Below are 25,031 nucleotides of genomic sequence, written 5' to 3'. Positions count from 1 at the left end.
CAAGCAAGGAAGGAAAAATATGGCCAAACTAGAAAGCTTTGCTACCATGATGATCCTTAAGTTGAATGACTCCTTATCCTGTTTCAATGATTCTCAATCTTTTCATAATAATTGTTCTAGTGTTCTAATGATTAACTTAATCTCTCACTATCTTGTCCCAAGCCACCTCTACACTAAAATCTATGTACTATGAATTATCCATAACTAGAACAGGTGTCTGGAGAAGATACTCCAATACAGGAAATTTCAGGGATGCCAACAGTCCTATCCTAGACATGCCCCTTATTTCTTTGCCCTAGTTCTTCCTTGGGATTATTTCTCTCTCCTTGATTCACTTCTGAGATGATTTTGGATTACTCCCTGATAAATAAATCTATCAGCAAGTATTCATTAATTGCCTTCTTTGTGTCAGGCACTGTTCAGGTTCTGGAGATGCAAAAACAAAATCCAGCCAGAGTTTATTAATCACCTACTAAAGAGTCAACTAAATGCTGAAGATAATAGGTAGTGAGAAGGAGCTGTAGCCATTGTACTTGAGCCAAGCTCTGAAAAAACCTAAAGTTTCAAAGAGGTGAAGGTATGAAGAGAGCACATTTCAGGCATGAAGGATGGCCAGGGAAAATGTAATGAAGACAGAGAAACAATAAGAAAATCAGTTTATCTAGACTACAGAGTGTGAAGGTGAATAACCAATAAGCCTGAGAAAGTAGATTGGTGTCAACTGAATAAAGGATTTTAAGAAGAATAGCTTGTCACAAAGTGACAAAGGTCAGATTTGGACCTCAGTAAAATCATTTTGGCAGTTGTGGAAGAAATGGAATGGAGAGGAGAGGGGTTCAAGGCAGGGAAACCAATTAGGAGGTTATTGATGGACCTATTGACCAGATGCTCCCCATTTCTCAATCAATACTTGTCCCAGGTGGGGAAAAAAGCTAATTATGGTACTAACCTATATTTACCCCATTACCAAAAAATTTCCAAGAGCTGCAGCTTCCCCTTCAATATTGAAGGTTGTAAAGAAGATAGTATATAAGGTAGAACCAGGAGGTAGAGTTTCATCCCATTCATTTCATACACATCAGTCTTCTTATCATGGCTATAGAGCATTTTCTTTTTACATTTTTTCCTCAATTACATGTAAACAATGTATGTGCAATCAAATGTAACATTTTCATATCAGTCATGTAGCAAAAGACCAAAATAAGTAACAAGAATAACAAAGAAAGTTTTAAAAGACACTTCAATCTGCATTCAGACTTTGTGAGTTTTTTCCATGGAGGTAGATATAATTTGTATTGCTAAGAATAACTAAGTCAGTCATAGCTGATCATCTTATAGTATTACATTTACAGTGTCCTGGTTCTGTGTGTGTTTCACTTTGAATCATTTCATATAAGTCTTCTCAGGTTTTTCTGAAACTATCCTGCTTGTCATTTCTTGTAGCATAATAATATGCAATCACAATCATAAATCACAACTTCTTCAGTTATTCCCCCAATGGATGAGCATTTCCTCAATTTCCAATATTAAAAAAGAACTGTTATAAATATTTTTGTGCATATAGGTCCTTTTCCTTTTTTTCTTTGATTTCTTTTGACCTAGTATTATTATTGGTGACTTAAAGGTTATGCAAGTTTTATAAGCGTTTGGGCATAGTCCCAAATTGCTTTCCAGAATGGTTAGATGAATTTATAACTTCACCTATAGTGCATTAGTGTCTCTATTTTGCTATATTCATTTAAACATTTGTCATTTTATTTTGCATAGAGCAGTTATTTTGTAATCCATAGTTCTAGTGCATTGCAAACATATTCAGGATGTCACCTGTGACCCTTGATTGGCGAAAACATAGCCTCATCCAATTCTAAATGGAAATATCTCATAAGAACATAATAGCTTGCTGTTGTTGCCCAGTCATTTCAGTAATATTTGACTCTCTATGATCTCATTTGAAGTTTTCTTGGCAAAAATACTGTAGTAATTTACCATTTCCTTCTCCAGCTCACGTTATAGATAAGGAAACTGAGGCAACCTTAAAGAAACTCAGGGTAACCCAGTTAACAATTGGCTGAGACCAAATTTGAACTCAGGATCCTGACTCCAGGTCCAGCACTCTATGCACTATGGCACCACCCAGCTGCACATAGCAGCACTAAGTAATAAAGGAACAATATTAACATCAAAAAAAGGAATCCATATCTAGGCTTCACTATAGTTCTTTGTCCTTCCCCTTCTTCCTGCAGATTAGTCAGTCTGTCTGTCTGTCTTTGTCTCTTTCTACCTCTCTCTTTCTCTCCTTCCTTCTCTCTTTCTCCCTTCTTCTCCCTCCCTCCCTCCTTTCCTCATCTCTCTCTGTGTAACTCTCTTTGTGTGTCTCTCTGTTTCTTTCTGTCTCTTTATATATACATAACATACACACACATACATGTGTTATATATGTATATGTGTTTGTGCCTGTGTGTATAGAGGTATATAACTATATACATGTATGTATACTTTTTATATACATATGTCTTTATATGTACATATATACCTCCACATACACACACTGTGGAATCCCAATATATACATATGTAATGCATGCATTTTATATGTATATACATATAATAAATGTGTGTGTATCTATGTATATTATGTCAATCTCCCTCTGAAAATCCATAAACACCATGGAACTAGTAGTTCTTTCCAATTACCACGGGGTAAGGATCGATACCTCTAGTGTCCTAAAAGAAGCAGTAACTTGCAGTAATGCATTCAATTATTCTACTTCCTGTGATCAGTTTCAGTAAAAGCAGACAAGCTTCTGAGATAGTGAGGAATCTAAATTGTGGGATTTTAACTAATCACAGGTATAACTAATATAATTTTTAAAAAAATTATTGTATGTGTGAAAGCAGCATGACTAATGTGAGATAAATTGCTCCCAGTCCTCTATGCTTTCAGGAGACAGTCATTGATACCCTCCCAGTCAGAAAATCATTGAAGTTCACAAGCCCTTAAAAAATCTGTGAGATCACCTATCCAAGCATATACTAAAGCAGAAACACTCTCACCCACCCGTCCATAGTCATTAGGCTCAAAGATCTCCAGTGACAGAACACTCACTACCTTATGAGATAGTCCATTTAACATTTGTTAAATTTTCCTTTTAGTCAAGTTAAAACTTCAAAACTTCTACTTACTATTTCAAGTCCTACCCCCTTAGCACAGGAAAGGCTAATAATGGCTCTGTAATGTGTTAGTGCTACAAAAACTTAAGAATAGTTACCATCTCCATCTTCCTCCCTCAAAGCCTTCCCTTCTGTAAGCTTACTCCAGTCAACTTATTTTCTCATGACCCCCTAACCAAGTGGCATCCTGATTAAACCTCCTCTGAATATGTTCCATCCTGTCATTGTCTTTCCTGAGATATAGCACATAAAACTAAATAAAATGCCTCAGGACACTGTAACATCGCAATACAGTCTAATATGATTTTTTCACATTTACTTATTTTTAATTTATAGAATAAAATAAGCATTTCCATAGAATAGTATAATAAAAAGATGATCACTCATGAAACTACAAATCTATTATATACTATTTGCTATTCCTTTTAAATGAATAATAATGTCATCATGCAAATTTATTTTTTTTCCTTTTTTTTTTCCCTTCCCTCCTGATCTCTCACACCCTGGAGATTTTAGTTTTCTGGCTTCTATACTGCACTTCTGACTGACTCCTATTGAGCCCAGGTGTTTTCTGCCGGAGCTATTGTTTATCTGTCTCTCCACTTCGTACTCATGCAGATGATTTTTAGTTCACAGGGGAATGATGCTTATGTGTGCTTAGATTAAATTTTCTCCAGGTCACAACTTGTCCTTTGGGATGAGAGGAAAGATTGGGCAAATTGACTGGGGTCAGAAATGACTAATATGTACAGAAGAAGAAGAAAAGCAAAACAATAAAAGCATGTGTGTCTCAGAAGGCTTGAGAAATTCTGGCTGAAGAATGGCAGCGTCCAGATCTATTCCCTTCCTCTTCCAAAGCAAAACCATCTGCCCAGTCCATAGACTCAGGCCTGGCATGAGGAGACCTTTCATCTTTCTGAGCAGGGAATCTTGAAATCCTAACTATGTCAACAGTACATGTGGCTATAGATTCTGTAGATTCCCTGTTCTAGATGCCAAGAAAAAAATAACTATTGACATTAGAAACTTTTAATGTCACTTTCATTTTTCTCATCTGTCAAACCAAGAGGCTTGACTAAGTGCCTTTTTTACTTTCTGTGAAAAGAAAATATGAATATAGTTACCTGGTTTTTGATCCAGAACATTCTTTCTGGCCATAACCGGTTTTTTGTTCATTTAATTGTGAAATTCCCTTCCTATGAGTCTTTTAAGATGATTATTGTACATTTTATTGTACTATATTATGGAAATTCTTGTTTTGTCCCATAAATTAAAATATATTTTAAAAGATTAGATAGGATTTGAAATTCAATTTTAAAATTATTTATTAAGCACTTGGTATGTGTCACTGGGATAGAAACTGGATAGCCAAAGACAAAAAGATAATATAGTTTCTCCTCTTAATTACCTTGTATTCTCTTTGTGGAAAACCTAATGGATAGAAAAAATTATTTGGCTTGGCTGTAAATCCTGCCACTGGGGAGACTGAGGCTGGACGATCATTTGAGCTAAAGGATTATGAGGAATAATAGGGCTAAAAAGTGATAGGGCATCCACACTAAGTTTGCTGCTAAGATGCAGAGGTCCCATGTTCAATGACCATGAATATGGAGAAAAATTACAAATATGACCTAACAATAATCTTCTGCATTGATTTATTTTCTGACCAATATCTAGTTGGATAGCTTTGCCAGAAAGGGAAGCAGAACTAGCCAACTATGTATTGAGCATATATTCCATCCAAAGAAGATGAATGTGGATTCAACTCTCTTGTCTTAAATACCACATGACTATAAAACTATGATGTTACCTAAGGATGGAGTGAACTTTATTTGTATCACTCAGTGCAGATAATATGACTAAGAAAGAGTAGGGGCATACAGGACAGAACTTTGTGATGAATTTATGCATAGGAGTTAGAACACAGGACATACATATGAAAAGATGCTCCAAGTCATTATTAATCAGAGAAATGCAAATTAAGACAACTCTAAGATACCACTACACACCTGTCAGATTGGCTAAGATGACAGGAAAAAATAATGATGATTGTTGGAGGGGATGCGGGAAAACTGGGACATTGATGCATTGTTGGTGGAGTTGTGAACGAATCCAACCATTCTGGAGAGCAATTTGGAACTATGCTCAAAAAGTTATCAAACTGTACATACCCTTTGATCCATCAGTGTTACTACTGGGCTTATATCCCAAAGAGATACTAAAGAAGGGAAAGAGACCTGTATTTGCCAAAATGTTTGTGGCAGCCCTCTTTGTAGTGGCTAGAAACTGGAAAGTGAATCAGCTGGAGAATGGCTGAATAAATTGTGGTATATGAATATTATGGAATATTATTGTTCTGTAAGAAATGACCAACAGGATGATTTCAGAAAGGGCCTGGAGAGACTTATACGAACTGATGCTGAGTGAAATGAGCAGGACCAGGAGATCATTATATACTTCAACAACAATACTAGATGATGACCAGTTCTGATGGACCTGGCCATCCTCAGCAAGGAGATCAACCAAATCATTTCCAATGGAGCAGTAATGAACTGAACCAGCTACACCCAGAGAAAGAACTCTGGGTGATGACTAAAAACCATTACATTGAATTCCCAATCCCTATATTTATGCCCAACTGCATTTTTGATTTCCTTCACAAGCTAATTGTACAATATTTCAGAGTATGATTCTTTTTGTACAGCAAAATAATGGTTTGGTCATATATACTTATTGTGTATCTAATTTATATTTTAATATATTTAACATCTACTGGTCATCCTGCCATCTGGGGGAGGGGGTGGGGGGGTAAGAGGTGAAAAACTGGAACAAGAGGTTTGGCAATTGTTAATGCTGTAAAGTTACCCATACATATAACCTGTAAATAAAAAGGTATTAAAAAAAAAAAAAAGAACACAGGACATACATGGTGATCTCACAAAGAAATCTTTAGAAGTGTCTACCAACAAATGATTGAGGTTTTTTCCTGTTATTGTTTTTTTTTTAACCAGCATATGATTGTGATGGAAAACTATGGAAATGACAAGCCGAATGCTTTCAGAAAACCTGGAAAGAGTGAAATGAGTGGAACCAGGAAAATATTACACATAATAACAGCAGGATTGTTAGATGATCAACTGTGAATGACTTAGCTATTCTCAGCAATACAATGTTCCTACTCTGAAAGACATGATAAAAAATGCTATTCATCCCCAGAAAAAGAACTGATGGCATCTGAATACAAATGGAAGCATACTTTTTTTTCCTGTGATCCCTTTGTTTCCTTTATTAGCACAATTTCTTCTGTCTAGAAACCATGCTCTTTATTTTTTTTAATAACTTTTTATTGACAGAACCCATGCTAGGGTAATTTTTTACAACATTATCCCTCGAATTCACTTCTGTTCCGATTTTTCCCCTCCCTCCCTTCACCCCCTCCTCCAGATGGCAAGCAGTTCTATACATGTTAAATAGGTTACAGTAGATCTTGGATACAATATATGTGTGTAGAACCGGACAGTTCTCTTGTTGCTCAGGGAGAATTGGGTTCAGAAGGTATAAATAACCCGGGAAGAAGAACAAAAATGCAAGCAGTTTACATTCATTTCCTAGTGTTCTTTCTTTGGGTGTAGCTGCTTCTGTCCATCCTTGATCAATTGAAACTAAGTTAGATCTTTTCTTTGTCGAAGAAATCCACTTCCATCAGCATACATCTTCATACAGTATCGTTGTTGAGGTATTTAATGATCTCCTGGTTCTGCTCATTTCACTCAGCATCAGTTCATGTAAGTCTCGCCAATCCTCTCTGTATTCATCTTGCTGGTCGTTTCTTACAGAACAATAATATTCCATAACATTCATATACCACAATTTACTCAATCATTCTCCAATTGATGGGCATCCATTCATTTTCTAGCTTCTAGCCACTACAAAGAGGGCTGCCACAAACATTTTGGCACATACATGTCTCTTTCCCTTCTTTAGTATCTCTTTGGGATATAAGCCCAGTAGAAACACTGCTGGGTCAAAGGATATGCACAGTTTGATAACTTTTTGAGCATAGTTCCAAATTGCTCTCCAGAATGGCTGGATGTGTTCATAATTCCACCAACAATGTATCAGTGTCCCTGTTTTCCCATATTGAAAGCATACTTTAAAAAAAATTTTTTCTTTATTTTTCTATTTTTGGCCTATGTTTTCTTTTACAACTTGACTAATATGGAAACATGTTTTGCATGAATACATACGTATAATAGCCTATATCAAATTACTTGTCTTCTTAGTGAGGGGGGAAGGAGGGAAACAATTTAGAATTCTATTTTTTTTTAATGTTAAAAAAATTGTTTTTACATGTAATTGGGGAAAGCTAAAATATTCAAAGTAAAAAATTTAAAACTAAACAAAGAAGAATTGTTCACCAAAATTCACCAGTAAAGTACAATTCTCAAAAATTACCAAGTGACAAAGTAATAGAGCATAGAGACAGAAGAATTCATCATCTAGTATTATCCTTCCTAACTTGGAGTACCATTCTTTATATCATCCAACTTGAGTCATCCTGAGAGCATTTTGGACATTCTCACTCACCATTGCTTTACAACTTTACATATTTTTTCTTCTATTTTGCATGGTAGGCAATATATCCTATTTCAAAGTCATTTCAAATACACTTGCTGTGGCAATATGTTGTGTCATTATTAAAGGGTCCAATTTTTCAGAGATTGATTATCTATCCCATGATTATCTAGGCTCTTTGATTTCTTTTTCTTTTTTTTTCTGCTACTTTCCTTTGTCTTTTACTGATCATTAGCAGGGTAAGAATTGGTCAAGAAAGAAGAGGTGAAAATCAGAACTGTCAGTTTTGCTTCTTGTCAAGCACTTCCGATAAGAGGAAGATGTTGTAGCTATTGACAAAATGAAGTCTTTGATTCATCCTAGGATTTCACTAAGCCATTCACTCCTGTCTTAGTTGGTATATGTCATTTATGTAGTTTCCTCACCCCATTTGCTTACTCTTTGTAAAGAGTCCACTGAAACTAGCTAAGAAGCATTAAGAGACTATTTTCTTCCCATGAAGGCCATTGAGAGAGAGAGTCCAGGTTCAGGGCTAACAATCAGAATGTTAACAAATCATGTAACTAGTGACAATAATTTTTAGCAGTAACATTCTGACCTTTTATTGTGATTTGTAATTTGATTTGATAGTTGTCTTCCCTCTTTTCTGGCATTGGGTTTAGAACTTGTTAGAAATAGATGTGATACACAATTATAATCACAACCCAAGATATTGCAAAGGTCAGCTAAAAGAGGCATTGTACTATTCATATTACATCTTGCCACATATAGTCCTGTGGTACCTTTCAACTACTTTCCTGAAAATGAAGAGAAATGTTTTCCTTCACCTTGTCATGAACAGACTATAATGTTTGAGCTGATCCTTAGAGACCAAAAATCACTAAGATTTTAGTCTCCCTATCCCTGTCTCCAGGGTAAGACAGAGAGACAAAATGAAAGGTAGAAAAAGATAGAGCCAGAAAGGAAATATCTCTTACTGTGGAACTTCCTGGATTTCTCAGAAAGACCACTTATATCTCTTCCAAAAACAAGAAATGTGAGGAAAACTAAAGCCCTTGTGCAAGTATATGGGTGCTGTTAGAAATGAAAATTTCTATGTGTGTACTTCAAAATAGACTCTGAAAGTGTTGGTATAAAACAATGAATGAATGAATTTTTAAAACATCTATAAAGTATTTACAGTATGTCAGGCACTGATCTAAAATCTGGGAATGCAAATGCAAGCAAGTAAAACAATCTTTGCCCCCAAGGAACATAGTCTAATAGAGAAAGACAATAAATACACTTAGATTAGTGGTAGTCAGGGAAGGCAGAGGCGAAGTATTTATTGAGCTTTTACTATGTGCCAAACATTGTTAAAAAAAAAAAAAAAAAAAGGTTTTTGCAAATATTTTCTCATTTGATCCTTACAACAATCCTATGAAGTAGATGTTAATTAATCACCATTGAGAAAACCAAGGCAAGCAGAGCTTAAATGACTTGCCCAGAGTTACATAGCTCGTATTTGAGACCAAATTTGAACTTAAGACTTTCTGACTCCAGATTCAGTACTTTTGTAACCACTTCCTGCCTCCAATAAGGAGTGATCTATTCTACCTATCTATGATCTATTGCTATTTATATTTATACATTTCTATATGTATCAATATATAAACATGTATATTGATACATAAATATAGATATATGGAAGTAATGGAATTGATAACTGTAATCACAGGACAGTGTCAAGTTTTGCCCTTCCTACTTCACAATACTTCTCATGTATATCTACTATTTTCTATTCACATAAACAACATTTGGTACATGCCCTGATCACCTCATTCCTAGACTTTTGCAACTGTCTTCTGATTGGTCTCTCTGCCTTAAGGCTCTGCCCACTCCTCCATCCTATCATCAGCTGCCAAAGTGATTTTCCTAATATTCAGATTCATTCTCCTCTCCTCATTCAATAAAGCCTACTGGCTCCCTATTGCTTCCAGAATCAAATGTAAAATCCTGTGATGAAATCTTTACAGCCCATCATCCTGGCTTCTTTCCTACCTTTCTACTCATCTTATACCTGACACTCTTCGATGTACTTTACAAATCCCAAAGATACTTCTTGCTGGTCTGTACAATGTATTCCATCTCCTGATTTCTTGCTTTTTCACTCAATTGCTTTTCCTCAGGCCTAGAATTCTAACTCTCCTCACCTCCACCCATTGGCTTTCCTGGCTTCCTCTGTTGTATTTCAAATTCTACCTTTTTTGCCATCTTTTCCTTTCCCACTGTCATTGCCTTCACTGCCATTTATAATGTTTATATCTTGTATGTATCGTTATTTACATGGCTCTTTATTAAAATGTGTGTTCCCTGAGGAGAACAGTGTTCTTTGCATAGTATCTGGGAATTCATAAGTACTTAATAAATGACTGGCAGGTTTTTTTCCAAGGATGTCTATGTTAATTTAATGACTGGTCTCAAAGCCAGAATTAGAAATTTGGGGATGAGACAGAAGAGAATGCCTGTGCACTGACATGACATGAAAATGACTAACAAGTTCCATGGGTCTGGAATCTGGAGAACACAAAGATGGTGTTTACTAATCCAACTCTCAAGGCCCTTGAGCTTAAGTTAGCTTGAGTTCCAGATAGAAGAGTTGAGTATTTGAAATGCAGGAGTATTACAGCTTAAATATGATCTAAGGTTATATGGTGGGTATGGATCCTTGGCAAGTAGATAAAGTAAATGTTTAAGGATGCATTAAACATTTGACGCCTATGACATAATTCCTAACTGTGGTTTCCCACTTTCCTGTTTTGCCCACATTGGGACTCCTGAAGCATGTCCTCATGGATATGCTTTTTTTATAGGAAGAAAATGGAAAAAGAACAGTGTTTTTGCTTTTCATTGTATCCTTAGTTCTTTGCACAGTACCTGCAAATTCATAAGTACTTGCCCAGGGTCACACAAGCTGTATAGGGCAGAGAGATGACTTGAATTTCTGCCTTTCTAGCAACTATGCTATACTGTCTTTCACAACAAAGACACTAATGGTTATGAATCAGTGACATTAAAAATAAATCACTTAAAATTTTATTTACAATTCTGAAAAAAGACCATACTCCAATGGATTTGTAATCTTATCCATGTGCATACTCCCTAAATAACAATAATAATAATATTATTATTATTATTATAGCTAACATTTATGTAATGCTTACTGTGTACCAGAACTATTCCAAGTGCTTTACAATTATTATTTTATCAATCTTTAAAATAATCTGGGAGATAGGTGCTACTATATCCCCATTTTACAGATGAGGAAACTGATTTTAAAAAGTTAAATGACTTACCTGAAGTCACATAACTAGTAAGTGTCTGAGGCTGGATTTGATCAGTCTTTCTACTATATCCCTAGCTACTCCATAAGAAAACCATTCTTCTTTTATTGACTTTGCAAAACATTGCTGAAATTCCAGAACCTATTTCTATCCTATTAGATTTTTAATCCACTATTGTGACTTCTAAGATCCATTATCTTTTGCTCTTCCTTAACAAATTATTTGTAGGATTCAAGTAGTCAGAATTATAGCTATATATATATATATTATATGTTTATATATGTATATATATATATGTATACACACACACACACATCAGATTCTTCTGTTTTCATGCAGAATTATCTGAATGGTCAGTATGGAAGGTCAACCTGATGGCTAGAACAAAGCATTCTAATAAAGACAGTGTGTGCTGATCTTTAGATGTCAGTGTTTCTTATTTGTCTTTTGAAAGCTTGAGCTTTCAAATGCAGCCATATCTTGAGCTGGATCACTTCCTTATAATCATACTTTTGACTCTTACAGAAGTAAAAGGCACTTACTTAAATTTAAACCTCAGAGTGTTCGTCTTTGAGTTGTCATCATCATTGTAATTTTTAAGAAAATTCAGAATTTTTTTGAAATCCTAAAAATGTTTTAGCTATTAGTATTTTTTTATTCATTGGTTTGACTGCCTGTTCTGTTCTCATGGGAGGATATATTTGAAAATGAGACAAAGGCAGGCTTAAAGATAAACTGCAAATTATATTGCTGGGGGAATGCCCACATGGATGAGATTACAAATCCATTCTCCAATGGGTTTGCAGCATCAAAACATTTCCTTTCACTGAACAACTCCATTGATTCTATCCAAGTTGGTGAATGCCTTTGTTTGGGAGGCCAACGAATAATGACTTATACAGATCCTATCCATGTATGCAAATTCTTATTTGTTTATACATGTGTTCTCTTAGTAGATGCTGAATGTAGAAAATGAATTAAATTTTAGATAGGAATAAAAGGGGTGAAAGGAAGCAGGATAATTCAGGAAGCTTTGCAAACTGGGCATCTCCCTGTAATGGTAGCCTTGGGGAACACCAGCTTTATCATTACTTGGAAGAGAAAGGAAATTCATAATGCATTCAGAGCCCCACCTCTATTGGATTTGGGCTTCTCTCTTACTCAGCCTGGCTCTCTGCAGCAAGAGCACATCCAATGAAATTATAAAATGAAGCCTGATACTACAGCATGCCTTGCAGTCACTGATGTTTGGGGTCCTCAAAAATGTTTCCGTGGAGCCACAAAGGACCTTGCAGGAGGAAGAGCTAAGGAAAGATTTTTGCTGCAACAATGAAAAGAAAATAATTAAAGGTAAACTTTGCAGGAGAGGTTTAAGGTAAGGTTATATTGTATTTCTCCCAGCAAGTCAGCACAGTGACTCAGGGATTAAAATGACTTTGTAACCAACCCATTAAATCATTCTAGTAGAGTTTGGCCCTTAAAAACAATCTATTTCGTGAAAGTAGAAAATTCGTTCATTAGGAATTTAACAAAATAATATTCCAATAAGTAATTCTGGACTGGAAATGGGTTGGATGAGGTTATGCTTGAGAGTGGGGGTGGGAATAAAATTGTGAGTGGGGATGAGGGAAGAAAAGCATTAAGATATTTGGTTGCTCTGCTATTGGTATTATCCCTTTCTAGGTTTTATCATCCTGATATTACTCCAAAATCATTTTGGGATTCGTCTGTTTTTTCTTAGTGAAAGGTTAGGGCACCCAGGAGACTATGGATTTCATTCTATCTGCTTGACAGATTTTAATTAAATAACTAAAGATGAGGATGGCTCATTGATATTGAGGATGAAAGACAAGATTTCAATACAGAATATAGGAATATTTAATTTCACATCAAATAACTTAATTTATTCATTTAAAAGGTAGAATTAAAGTCAACTTGAGGTGCATACTGGAAATATTTCAGAGGAGAGCACCAAAGACTGCAAATGAAGACAATGGAACTGAGATGTTTTGAGAAATGTTCCCATTATCAAATTAATGCTATTTGATGATTGATGTTTATTCCTAAAGTTCCTATGGTGGGCAAGGATTACTGGAGTAGAGTATTTTTGAGAAACTTCATGAAACTTCTTCAAATTTCCTATGCATATTTATCAATCTCCAGGGGTTAGCATGCCACAGATGGAGTGACCATGGCCCTTTATCTATGCAAATCACAGCAACATGGACTGTTAGAGTCAGAAGACTAGAGAGAATTCAATCCAAACAGTTCTTTAGATAGCAGGGAAATTCTGGCCCAGGAGAAGCTAAAAAACTTGCCGAAAGTCACACAGCTGTTTAGTAGAGCCAAGTAGAAGCCATGCATGCTCTTTAAATTCACATTTTGGTGAGTCCAAAACACCATGGATTGTAGTGTTTCTTTTCTGCTTTGCCCCCAAGAAAACAGTGAATATACCTGGTGGTCTCAGAAGTAACCTTTGTGATTTCTTGCTTTTGTAACCTCCCTTGTCTATTTTACCAACTTGAGAAACACACACACACAGACACAGACACACATACCATGAACCTGCTCTTTTATTATTTCTCTAAAAACAAAGTTCACCCAAACCATAAACCCAACATGATCCACATAAAAATATTTTTGTTTTTATCTAGTGGCAAAGATACACAGGAATTCCTTGGGGGGTGGGGGGAAAGTAAGATGAACAATTAAGCAAGAAATGTATTATTTAAATAGTGTATTATTTTAATTCAATTCCATTTAATTGGAGGTTCCCTTTAGTTTTTCCTTAGATAATTATTTATTTAGCCCCTATTGTATTCTGAGTGTTGTGCTAGGGACAGGGCAAAGGAAGAAGGGAGAAAATAGAATACAAAGCAGAGATAAAACATGGGATGTCTTTGTAGAGCTTACAATCTAATAGAGTAATATAATCTGCAAAAGAAAAAAATACAAAATAATACCTGATCACTAGTTCATCAGAGAAGCCCTTGGGAAGAAGAGGATCATGGAAAGCTTCTAAGGGAAGGTGGGGATTTTAGTTGACCTTTAAAAAATGGATAAGAATTCAACATGTGAAAAAAAGAAAGTATATCCCAGGCATAAATAGTAGCTAACATTTACATAACACTTCAAGATTTGCAAAGTACTTTATATTTGTCAAATGTAAACTTACTCATACAACACTCTATGGATCCTCACAACAATCCTGTAAAGTAGATTATGATTCCCAAGAGGAAACTGAGGTACAATGAAGTTAAGGATTTGCCCAGGGTCACATAGCTAATAAGTGACTGAGGAAAAATTTGAACCATTTCATTTGTTGTTGTTTAGTCGTTTTCAATCATGTCCAACTCTTAATGAACACTTTTGGGGTTTTCTTGGCAAAGATATTGGAATGGATTTTCATTTCCTTCTCCAGCTCGTTTTACAGATGAGGAAACTGAGGCAAACAGGGCTAAGTGACTTGTCCAAGATCACAAAACCAATGTGTCTGAGATCAGATCTGAATTCAGATTCTCCTGACTCCAATTCTATCTATCCACTCTACCAATTAGCTGCCTCCAATTTGCAAGTATTTTATTCTATCTATTTAACCCAGCTGCATTATAGAAAGCAAGATGAGTAAGGTACAAGAAAAGGAAAATATGTGTAGGGGATAACAAGTAGCCAGATTTGGTTGGATAATAGGGTAGATGAGAACAACTTTACAAGACTGGCCAGAGCAGTGCACACAGTGCCAGACTTAGAGTTAGTAAGATTCATCTTCCTGAGTTCAACTTCAACCTTAGACACTAGCTATATGACTCTGGTCAAGTCATTTAATTCTGTTTGCCTCAGTTTCCTCATCTGTAAAGTGAACTGGAAAAGGAAGTGGCAAATCACTCCAGCATTTTTGCCAAGAAAACCCCAAATGGGGTCATGAAAAGTCAGGGACAACTAAACAATGAGCAGGGCAGTGCCAAATTTTGAAAGGCCATGGATGCCAGCCTAAGAAGTTTGTTGTTTTTTTTTTAATCAAAATAATTTGGGTGTGTATGTTGAAACTAGAAATCATATTTGTAGTTCTTAATTCACTAAGTCCATATCTGAATCCTCACATTGTCTAATCATTTCTGCTCCGCCTCCATCCTGGGAAAAATGATAAAACCTTAGTTCTTAGAGATGAACATAGGTTCTGGCACTCTGTTCTCATAGTTAGATTCAGCTTTATAGGTAAGCCATGCTAATAATAATGCCTGAAACCCAAGCTAGTACTTTCTGTCCACTCTCCAGCAGCTGTGGTTCTAAAAATGAGGCAGTCCTTTTATAAAATGGGATTGAAGAGACCAGTTTCATTCTCACTATTTTCTTGCTTATTCCTCATTCTCCCCTAAATTTCTATTCCATTCCTGTTTCCCACTGCTCCATTGATTTCCCTCCCAGCAATATGTCAGTAGGACACAGCAGCAACACAGCCAGAAGAGTGTGCAGGCTCAACAACAAAGCAGTTAGTGTTACAAATGTGATTTGTGGTGGGTTGTCTAAGGAAGCAGACCTTGCATACAGATCATCTTTTCTTCATACAAATAAGCAATAAATCATACCACCAGGCAATTAACTGCAATATGAGGGAAAGAAAGTCTGGTGCTTTTCCACAAAGTTGCAACTAGCCTTTCTGTAGTGAACAAATGGAAAACAGAGAGACAGTCAGAGAGAGAGGCAGGCAAACAAAGAGAAACACAGATGTAGAGAAAGACAGAAACAGAGAAAGATAGAGATAGACAAATGAGAGAGGCAGGCAGACAAAGTCAGAGAGACACGATGTAGAGAAAGTTAGAAACAGAGAGGCAGAGACAGGGCCAGATAGATAGGCAAGCAGGCAGTGAGAGACATAGATGTAGAGAAAGAAACACAGGAAGTTAGAGACAGGGATAGACAGAGATAGTCAGGCAGGCAAATCAGAGAGACGCAAACATAGAGAAAGAGAAAAACAGAGAGAACCAAAGATATAGACAGAAGGATAGGTAGGCAGGCAATGTCAAAGAGACAGAAAGACAGAAACAGTGAGAGTCAGGGAGAGAGAAAGATTAACAGAGAAACAGAAAAAAAGACAAGGAGAGATAGAGAAAAAGAATGAATTGCAACCAGTGATATAATAATAATAACAATTATAATAGATGGTTTGCTATTTGGGGACAATTAAATCATTGCATTATTCAGCTACTAACCACAAAAGCACTCCCTTTGCTACCAAAGTACTCCTTTTAGCCTGAAATCTTTCCCAATAGTTTCCTCTTCATAATGTTTATGGGCCCAATATACGATGTACTGCTCCTGCTCGTTAAGTGGTTGGCACAATGTAATAGGTGATGTTCACTAGGGCATGATTTTCAGTATGTTGCTTTTACATGAAATGTCATAAAGGAATTTTTAAAGTGATGTTGACCCTTATAAAATAATTAGTTTCCCAAGTAGCTGAGAAATTTTCAGAAATCTTTCTTCATTCCTCCCACCCCACATTGTGAAAAACTACCCAAACTAATAGTACAGAAATGGAGAAATTTTTTAAAACAGAAGAGAAAATTGGAAACACAGAAGGGGAGAAGGAAAAATCAATTTTCTTAACAGGGAAAAGGTACAAAGAACAGATTGAGCTGATGGTTTTAAAACTGTTCCCTACTCAGCAGAGCATTATTTTAGTGCACAACTGTGTGGTGGAGCAGGTAATACCTCCAAATGTGAACTGCATGGGAAGTTTTAAACCAGGTTGTTTGTTTCACTTGGGAAGCACTTTGTTTTTAGCTGTCACTGCAGATTCAAAGCTTGTTTTGTGTTCTGATCTGTTTTGTCCTGGGATTCCAATGAATACTTGCCATTGGATCACAGCATCTCATCTCCAAAGAAAACTATTGGAGTCTTTAAAGCCCTGGTTCTCTGTATTTCATAAATGTTTTTTTCTCTCTTACAGAAACTGCAAAGAATCGATCCTCCTCACTGTCATTCAACCTTACCCTGTGAGTGTGCCGTGAGTAAATGCCCCCCGCTCTCACATACCACTAGGTTTCCATTTTCTTGGCATTTTTCAGAGCTATTTTTCATCAAAATAATACCAAAATGTGGCAGCATGGGGAAAAATGATTTTTGTTTGTTTTTATTTCAATCTACACATAGAATTTCAAAAGTATAGGAAAGTCCCAGCATGAAAACTCTCCCAAGGATATAGATTAACCACTCATCTGCAACATAGAGAGCTGCCTAGAGCACTGTGAAACTAAATTATTTACCCATGGCCACACAGCTTTTATTGGCCAAAGACAGAACTTGGACCCAAATCCTACTCCAAGGTCAAATCTCTAGCAGGTATGCGAAGTTTATATGTATATATATATATATATATATATATATATATATATATATACATATGTGTATGTGTATGTATATATATGTGTATATAACATTTGGGGAAATGTAGCTTTTATGAATAGGGAGCAGCTATGTGGGACAATGAATAGAACAATGGGGCTGGAATCAGTCTACCCTCAGACTCTTACCTTCCTGTGTGAGCTGGACAAGGCACTTAACCCTGTTTGCTTTAGTTTACTCATCTGTCAAGTGAGCTAGAGAAGGAAATGGCAAACCACTCCAGTATCTTTGCCAAGAAAACCCCAAATGGGTTCACAGACAGTTAGACACAACTGAAATGACTGAATAAAAATAACAACAATGATAAGTATATACCAAATAAATATGAAGAGAGTAAATAAAAATAAATTTCCTACTAAGTAATTAGAGAGAGAAAGCACTACATTGAGGGAAAAAAGGAAAGCTTCTTGGAGCAAGCAGAGCTTGCACTGGATCTTGAAGGAAGAGAGGGATTCTACAAAGCAAAGTTGTGAGGGAACATTTTCCAGGCATGAGGCAGGCCAGTGGAAAGACATAAGAAGAGGAGGGGAACTGATATGTGTGCACAATCACTAGATCAATTTGGCTGGATTATACAGTATAGGAAGTAGGAGTAATGTATGCACAGATAGAAAAAAAAAATGGAAACTTAGATTGTATCAGTAAAAAAAAAAAAGGCAATATTTAGCAAATAGCTATGTGGGTTGAGGGAGAATGATCATTTAGCACTCCCAAGTTTCAAGGTACCCATCATGATCATCTCCCTGCTACTTCTGCTAACTCCACTGTTCATTATACCCACATAACTAAGAACTACAAGACTCTAGCTTGCATCCATTCAAATGCAAATTGAGTATTTTAATTAAGCTAAGTCAATGATACTAGACAGTAGGTACTTCAGTTATTGAGGTACAAAATCTTTCCCCCACCCCATGCTCTACAAGCAGGATATTTTCTCAATGTCCTCGCTATCTTGAGCTCAGGCTACTGGGCTGGTGCTGAGCACCAGTTCATTGTAGCCTGGAAGACCCAAACAAGTTATTCTCTGACTCCAATTCCTAGACAGAAACCTCTACTTCCTCTACCAATGTTCAGCATGTCATTGATGGAAGAAGATGAACTTGACTCACATGATGTTCACTCATCACAGGACTCTGGAGTAAAGGGCTTCAGGTCAATTGATTCTTCCTCCATCTTAGAGAGTTCAAATTCTCAACTCCAACTTCCCTCATCCATTTGAGTTGTCATCTTCTGAGGCAAAACATCCTTTTTTTCTGCTCTCTCTACCCATAATTTTATCCCTTTCCACCTCAATCCTATTCCTCCATAGTTTCTATCCATCTCTGCTTTCCATGATGTCCTCTGAAACCTGATTCTAGTGTTAACAAATTCCTTATTAGCTCAGATCTCTTACCTTCACAATCCTTTTATTCTTGTGTTCACAGAAATCTAGCCCCCTCTGATAATCACTGCATTTTTGACAATTCTCTCTATCGCTCATGCTCACTTAAACACCTTTGCTATCCATACTCAGAACTTTCTCAATCTTCAAAGTTTACTCTATTTGCCTCTATTACTCCTTCTCCATCCCTCAATTCTTCTATACTACCTGTTATGGACACTTGTCATAGTCATCCACCTGCCATCAGGCCCTTCCTTCTCCAAAGAGTTAAGTGTCTAGTTCATAGTCTTCCTCTCAACCAAAATCTCTGCTCTTAAATACCTGCTGATGCCCCCTTCAAACACTGTCCTTATTTCCTCATCCTCTTTATCTTCCAAATATCCTTACTCTTTCTTAATCACACACAGAAATGGTTATAATTTAGACTTCACCATCATACTTAGAACTGAGCAACCATCATGATTCTGAATACTAAAATTCCTCTAATTATATAACTTTCTAATTTCATCACTGTGACCTTCAGTCTTTCAATTCCTCTCTAATCTCCCAATCTATCACCTCCTCCTCCCTTCACGTTCTTGATGCTATGTTTAACTAATTCAAAAAAAAACATGATTTTCCAACCTTGAATCCTTCATCCCCTTGTCTACTTATGCTTGACCAAAAGAGAACCCAGAAGAACTTCCACCATCCTTTCCAGGTTTTCATTTTTTATTTTACAACATGTAGGCAGACTTATAATGTCTAAATCAGTCTGTGGTGTATGTGTATGTGTTTGTGTGTGTATGTGTGTGTGTGTGTGCATGAGAAAGAGAGAGAGAAAGAGAGAGAAAAAAGGAGGAGAAGGAGGAGGAAGAGGAGGAAGAGGAGGAGAAGAAGAAGAAGGAAGAAGAGGAGGAGGAGGAGGAGGAGAAGGAGGAGGAAGAGGAGGAGGAGGAGGAGCAACAAGAGGAGGAAAAGGAGGAGGAGGAGGAGGAGGAGGAGGAGGAGAAGGAGGAAGAAGAGGAGGAAGTAGTCTACTAGCTTGATTCAGGGAAACACTAACCCTCAAATGGAAACACACACAGTCAAATATGAGGACGATCTAGAAGGAAGGGTAGAAAAAGAAATCATCTGTAAAAGTATAAGACTAAGCAAGTGAAAATTTGTGTTTATAGAGTATATTTAGGGGATAATATTGAGTGCGATCCCATCCTGAAGACAGGTATGTATAAGTAGGAAAAGTAGGAGAATGGAATAAAAGACTGGAGAAAGGAGAAAATTCCTTAATTTTCTGTATCTAGATTTGACTACAATCCTTCCTCCCGAGGGGCAACTGAAGCTTTCTGTCCCAAAGGATAGAAAAGCATTGCTCCTGATAGTACTTGGAAGGGACGGGGTCTTAATGATTGGGAAACTAAAGATTTAACATCTTCTGGAGTGGGGGAGAACCCTGGATTTGAAAGCAGAGAATCAATTTATTATTTCTGAGGTCTTTAGAAATTCACTTGTTGCCTGAGCTTCTGTATTCTAAAATGTGTGAGTTTGATTACTGATGTCAATCAGAAACTATCTACTAGCATTTACCATGTTCCAGGCTTTGTGTTAGGCACTGGGGATACAAATATTTTTTTTAAAATGAAGCAATCCCTCCCTTCAAAAAGCAGAGTTTAGAAAAAAATATTCAGATAGAAGATAGTGCTTGAGCTGCTTTTTGAAGAAAAGAGGGATTCTATGAGGCAAGAGGTGAGGAAGGAGTACATGCTACTCACTGGTAAAAGTATGGAGATGGAGAACCCCAGGAACTATACGAACAGAGAGAATCATTTAGTTAATGGACTGAGTTCAGGAAGGACTACAATGTACAGAGAGCCTGGAAAGATACATTGAGTCCAAATCATAAAGAACTTTAAAAGTTACACAGAGGAGTTTATTTTATCCTAGCAACAATAGGGAACTACTGGAGTTTATTGAGTAGGGGTGTGATGAGATTAAATATTAAATCTCTGCTTAAGGAAAATCTTTTTGACAGCTGTGTAGAAGGTGGACTGGAATAGGAAGAGATTCAAAATATAAATTCTAAGGTCATTTCCATCTCTATATCTAGGAATCTTTACTACTATACTGTTGGAGAAATTCAATCATACCAACTGAATACACTTCAAATTTATGCTCTACAATCAACTAGCAAGCATTTTTTTAAGTGTTTACTCTGTGTCAGGCACTGTGGTATGTATGCACTGGGAATACCAAAACAAAAAATAGAACATACTCAATTTGACCTTCACTTCTTCATTACAATCATTATAGATAGATAGAGACCCTCTATCATACTACCCACAATTTCTGTTTAAAATTTATTCTTCTGCCTTCAAGCCATCTTTTTTTTGGGGGGGGTTTCTTTTTTTTATTATTTTATTTAATAGCCTTTTATTTACAGGTTATATGTATGGGTAACTTTACAGCATTGACAATTGCCAAACCTCTTGTTCCAATTTTTCACCTCTTACCCCCCACCCCCTCCCCCAGATGGCAGGATGACCAGTAGATGTTAAATATATTAAAATATAAATTAGATACACAATAAGTATACATGACCAAAACGTTATTTTGCTGTACAAAAAGAATCATACTCTGAAATATTGTACAATTAGCCTGTGAAGGAAATCAAAAATGCAGGTGGGCAAAAATATAGGGATTGGGAATTCAATGTAATGGTTTTTAGTCATCACCAGAGTTCTTTCTCTGGGCGTAGCTGGTTCAGTTCATTACTGCTCCATTGGAAATGATTTGGTTGATCTCGTTGCTGAGGATGGCCAGGTCCATCAGAACTGGTCATCATATAGTATTGTTGTTGAAGTATATAATGATCTCTTGGCCCTGCTCTTTTCACTCAGCATCAGTTTGTGTAAGTCTCTCCAGGCCTTTCTGAAATCATCCTGTTAGTCATTTCTTACAGAACAATAATATTCATATACCACAATTTATTCAGCCATTCTCCAACTGATGGGCATCCACTCAGTTTCCAGTTTCTAGCCACTACGAAGAGGACTGCCACAAACATTCGTGCACATACAGGTCCCTTTCCTTTCTTTAGTATCTCTTTGGGGTATAAGCCCAGTAGAAACTCTGCTGGATCAAAGGGTATGCACAGTTTGATAACTTTTTGAGCATAGTTCCAAACTACTCTCCAGAATGGTTGGATTCGTTCACAACTCCACCAACAATGCATCAATGTCCCAGTTTTCCCGCATCCCCTCCAACAATCATCATTATTTTTTCCTGTCATTTTAGCCAATCTGACAGGTGTGTAGTGGTATCTTAGAGTTGTCTTAATTTGCATTTCTCTGATTAATAATGACTTGGAGCATCTTTTCATATGACTAGAAATAGTTTCAATTTCTTCATCTGAGAATTGTCTGTTCATATCCTTTGACCATTTTTCAGTTGGAGAATGGCTGCCTTCAAGCCATCTACACCATTCTTGTTTTCATTTTTTTTTTACTTAGTCACTACTTCCTTCTTTTACATGTTTAATCTCTTCTTGTTCATTCATTCCAATAAATATTCTCAAGTTTACCCTATCTTAAAGGATGGACCAATCTTCACTTGACTCCACCATCCCTTCAACCTAGCATATTATAGCTTCTCCTCATTTACAGTCAAACATTGACAGTCTTCCACACTTGTTTTATTCCCTCACCATTCACTCACTTCTCAACCCCCTATAATCTGGCTTCCAACCCAAACACTTACTAAAACTATTCTTTCCAATATCACTAATGATCTCTTAACTGCTAACTTTAATAGCTTTTTAATAGTCTCCATTCTATTTGACATTTGTGCAGTTTTTGACAATATTCATAATCCCTCCTTTTCTGGATGTTCTCTCCTCCTTTGGCATCTGTGATACTTCCCTCTCTCAGTTCTCTTATATATTTGGCGTATTCTTCTCAGCCTGTTTAGCTAAATCATCATGTGTAATCCACTAAGTATGGACATCCCCCAAAATTCTGTTCTGGGTACTCCCTTCTACTTCTCCATTCTGGAACTCTGATGATCCCATTAATTAGGATGGATTTAATTCTAATTTTTATTCAGTTGTCTCCCAAATCTACCTACTTAGTTCTAATCTTTCTCCTGAATTGCAATCTTACATTGTTAATTGTCTCCATCATATCTTCACTTGAACATCACAGAGGCAGCTATGTGGTACAGTAAATAGAGTTGTAGACCTGGAGTGAGGAAGACACAGATTTAAATCCCACCCCAATCCCACACTTAATAGCTGTTTGATCCTATCTGCCTCCATTTCTTCCTATATAAAATGGAGATAATAATAGCACCTGTTTCCTAGGATTCTTGTGAGGATAAACTGAGATAATAATTGTAAAGCATCTTATAAATTTTAAGGCATTACATACATGCTATCATCATTGGTGTGTCCAGCATTAGACTCATTAACTTTCCCCTAAATGCACCCATCTTACAGATTTTCCATTTACTGTCAAATACATAATACATAACTGTCCTTCTAGAGAACCAACTATAAAGTTTTAAAGTTTCCCTGCCTCTTCTTTTCTTACTGTCTTTAGCTAATCAGTTGCTAAGTCTTGTTGCTTCCACATTCACTCAAATGACCATTATCCTATTATAAGCCTTCATTTTTTCTCACATAGATTACTAAAATAGCTCCCTGATTAATCTCTCAACTTGCAGTCTCTCTCTTTCAAAATGCCCTCACATAGTTGCCAAATCAATGTTCCTAGGACTATTATCTGACTTCCCCAATTCTCCACTCAAAAATAATAATCAGGGGGCAGCTAGGCAGTACAGTGGATAGAGCACCAGTCCTGAAGTCAGGAGGACCTGAGTTTAAATCTGGTCTCAGACACTTAACACTTCCTACCTGTGTGAACCTGAACAGGTCACTTAACCCCAATTGCCTCAGCAAAAAAAAAGATAATAATCAGAATAAGCTGAGATTTATATAGCACTTTCTTGTGTGTGGGGGGGGGGAAGGGCTTTTGAAAGGCAATTGGGGTTAAGTGACTTACCCAGGGTCACATAGCTAGGAGGCATTAAGTGTCTGATCCAGGGCTGATGCTCTATTCACTGCACCATCTAGCTGCCCCTATATAATACTTTCTATGTGCCAGGTATTGTGTTATATACTTTATAATTATTATATCACTTGACTCTCACAACAGCCCTGTAAGGTAGCTATAATTATTATCTTCATTTTACAAATAAGGAAATTGAGGCAAAGAGGTTAAATGATTTGCCCAGGGTCACACAACTAGTTTTGAACTCAGGTCTTCCTGAGTCTAGACTCATTGCTCAATCCACTATCCCTACCATCTGTATGAAGCCCCTAATTGCCTTCAGGACAAATTTAATCTGACCTTGATAATCCTTCACAAATATGGCTTCCACCTAATTCTTCATACTTATTTATTATTATTCTTCCCTATGTCCCCTACCTTCCAGTCATATTAGCCTAGTAGCTGCTCCCCACACTTAATCTTGTGTCTCCCACTTTTTATCTCCATCCTCTTGTTTAGGCTATATTAAGAATATCTTGACTATATTATATTCCCTCCTCATCTCTACATGTCAGTATTCTTAACTTTTCATAGCTTAGCTCAAATGTCAACTCCTTTAAAAAGCCAGGTTTGATTCCTCTCATTTATAAGTGTTCTCTCCTTCCTCATATTCTCACTGATTCTGTACCTGTCTTTGTCTTTGTCTCTATCTTTTCCTATCTTTATCTCTCTCATCTCTGTCTTCTCTGTCTCTGTCTCTCTCTCTCTCTTCTTTGTCTCTGTCTCTGTCTCTCTCTCTGAATCTGTTTCCCTCTGTCTCTGTCTCTCTGATTCTCTGTGTGTCTGTCTCTGTCTCTGTCTCTCTCCCTGTCTCTCTGTCTTTGTCTTTCTGTCTCTGTGTGTGTGTGTCTCTGTCTCTTTCTGTCTTTCTGTCTCCCTGTGTTTCTCTGTTTCTATGTGTGTGTCTCTGTTGCTGTCTATGTGTGTGTGTGCTGTCTCTGTCTCTCTCTGTCTTTGTGTCTCTGTCTCTGTTTCTGTCTGTGTGTGTCTCTGTTTCTATCTTTGTGTCTCTCTGTCTGTCTCTGTCTGTCTTCTGTCTGTCTGTCTGTCTCTCTCTCTCTCCATATATTGTAGCCTTTTACCCAGTAGAATA

The 25,031-nt window shown here is 36.7% G+C and overlaps 1 protein-coding gene across 4 annotated transcripts in view; it reads left to right on the top strand.

Annotated features, from left to right (window-relative positions):
- Positions 1-25,031, top strand: part of FRMPD4 (FERM and PDZ domain containing 4) — a 723,029-nt gene that overhangs the window by 638,027 nt on the left and 59,971 nt on the right. For 3 of the 4 annotated variants that reach the window (XM_012546092.3, XM_031958997.1, XM_031958999.1), the window contains exon 5: positions 17,019-17,064. In XM_012546092.3, coding sequence (XP_012401546.2) covers positions 17,019-17,064 — 46 coding nt within the window. Of the gene's footprint in view, positions 1-11,906; positions 12,444-17,018; positions 17,065-25,031 lie in introns of those variants that run through there. The other variant, XM_031958998.1, reaches the window with a different exon arrangement.

This window comes from Sarcophilus harrisii, chromosome 3, assembly GCF_902635505.1.
Source record: "Sarcophilus harrisii chromosome 3, mSarHar1.11, whole genome shotgun sequence".
Taxonomy (NCBI): domain Eukaryota; kingdom Metazoa; phylum Chordata; class Mammalia; order Dasyuromorphia; family Dasyuridae; genus Sarcophilus; species Sarcophilus harrisii.
The sequence above is the reverse complement of the archived record's forward strand: the minus strand, read 5'-3'. Positions and strand labels throughout refer to the sequence as shown.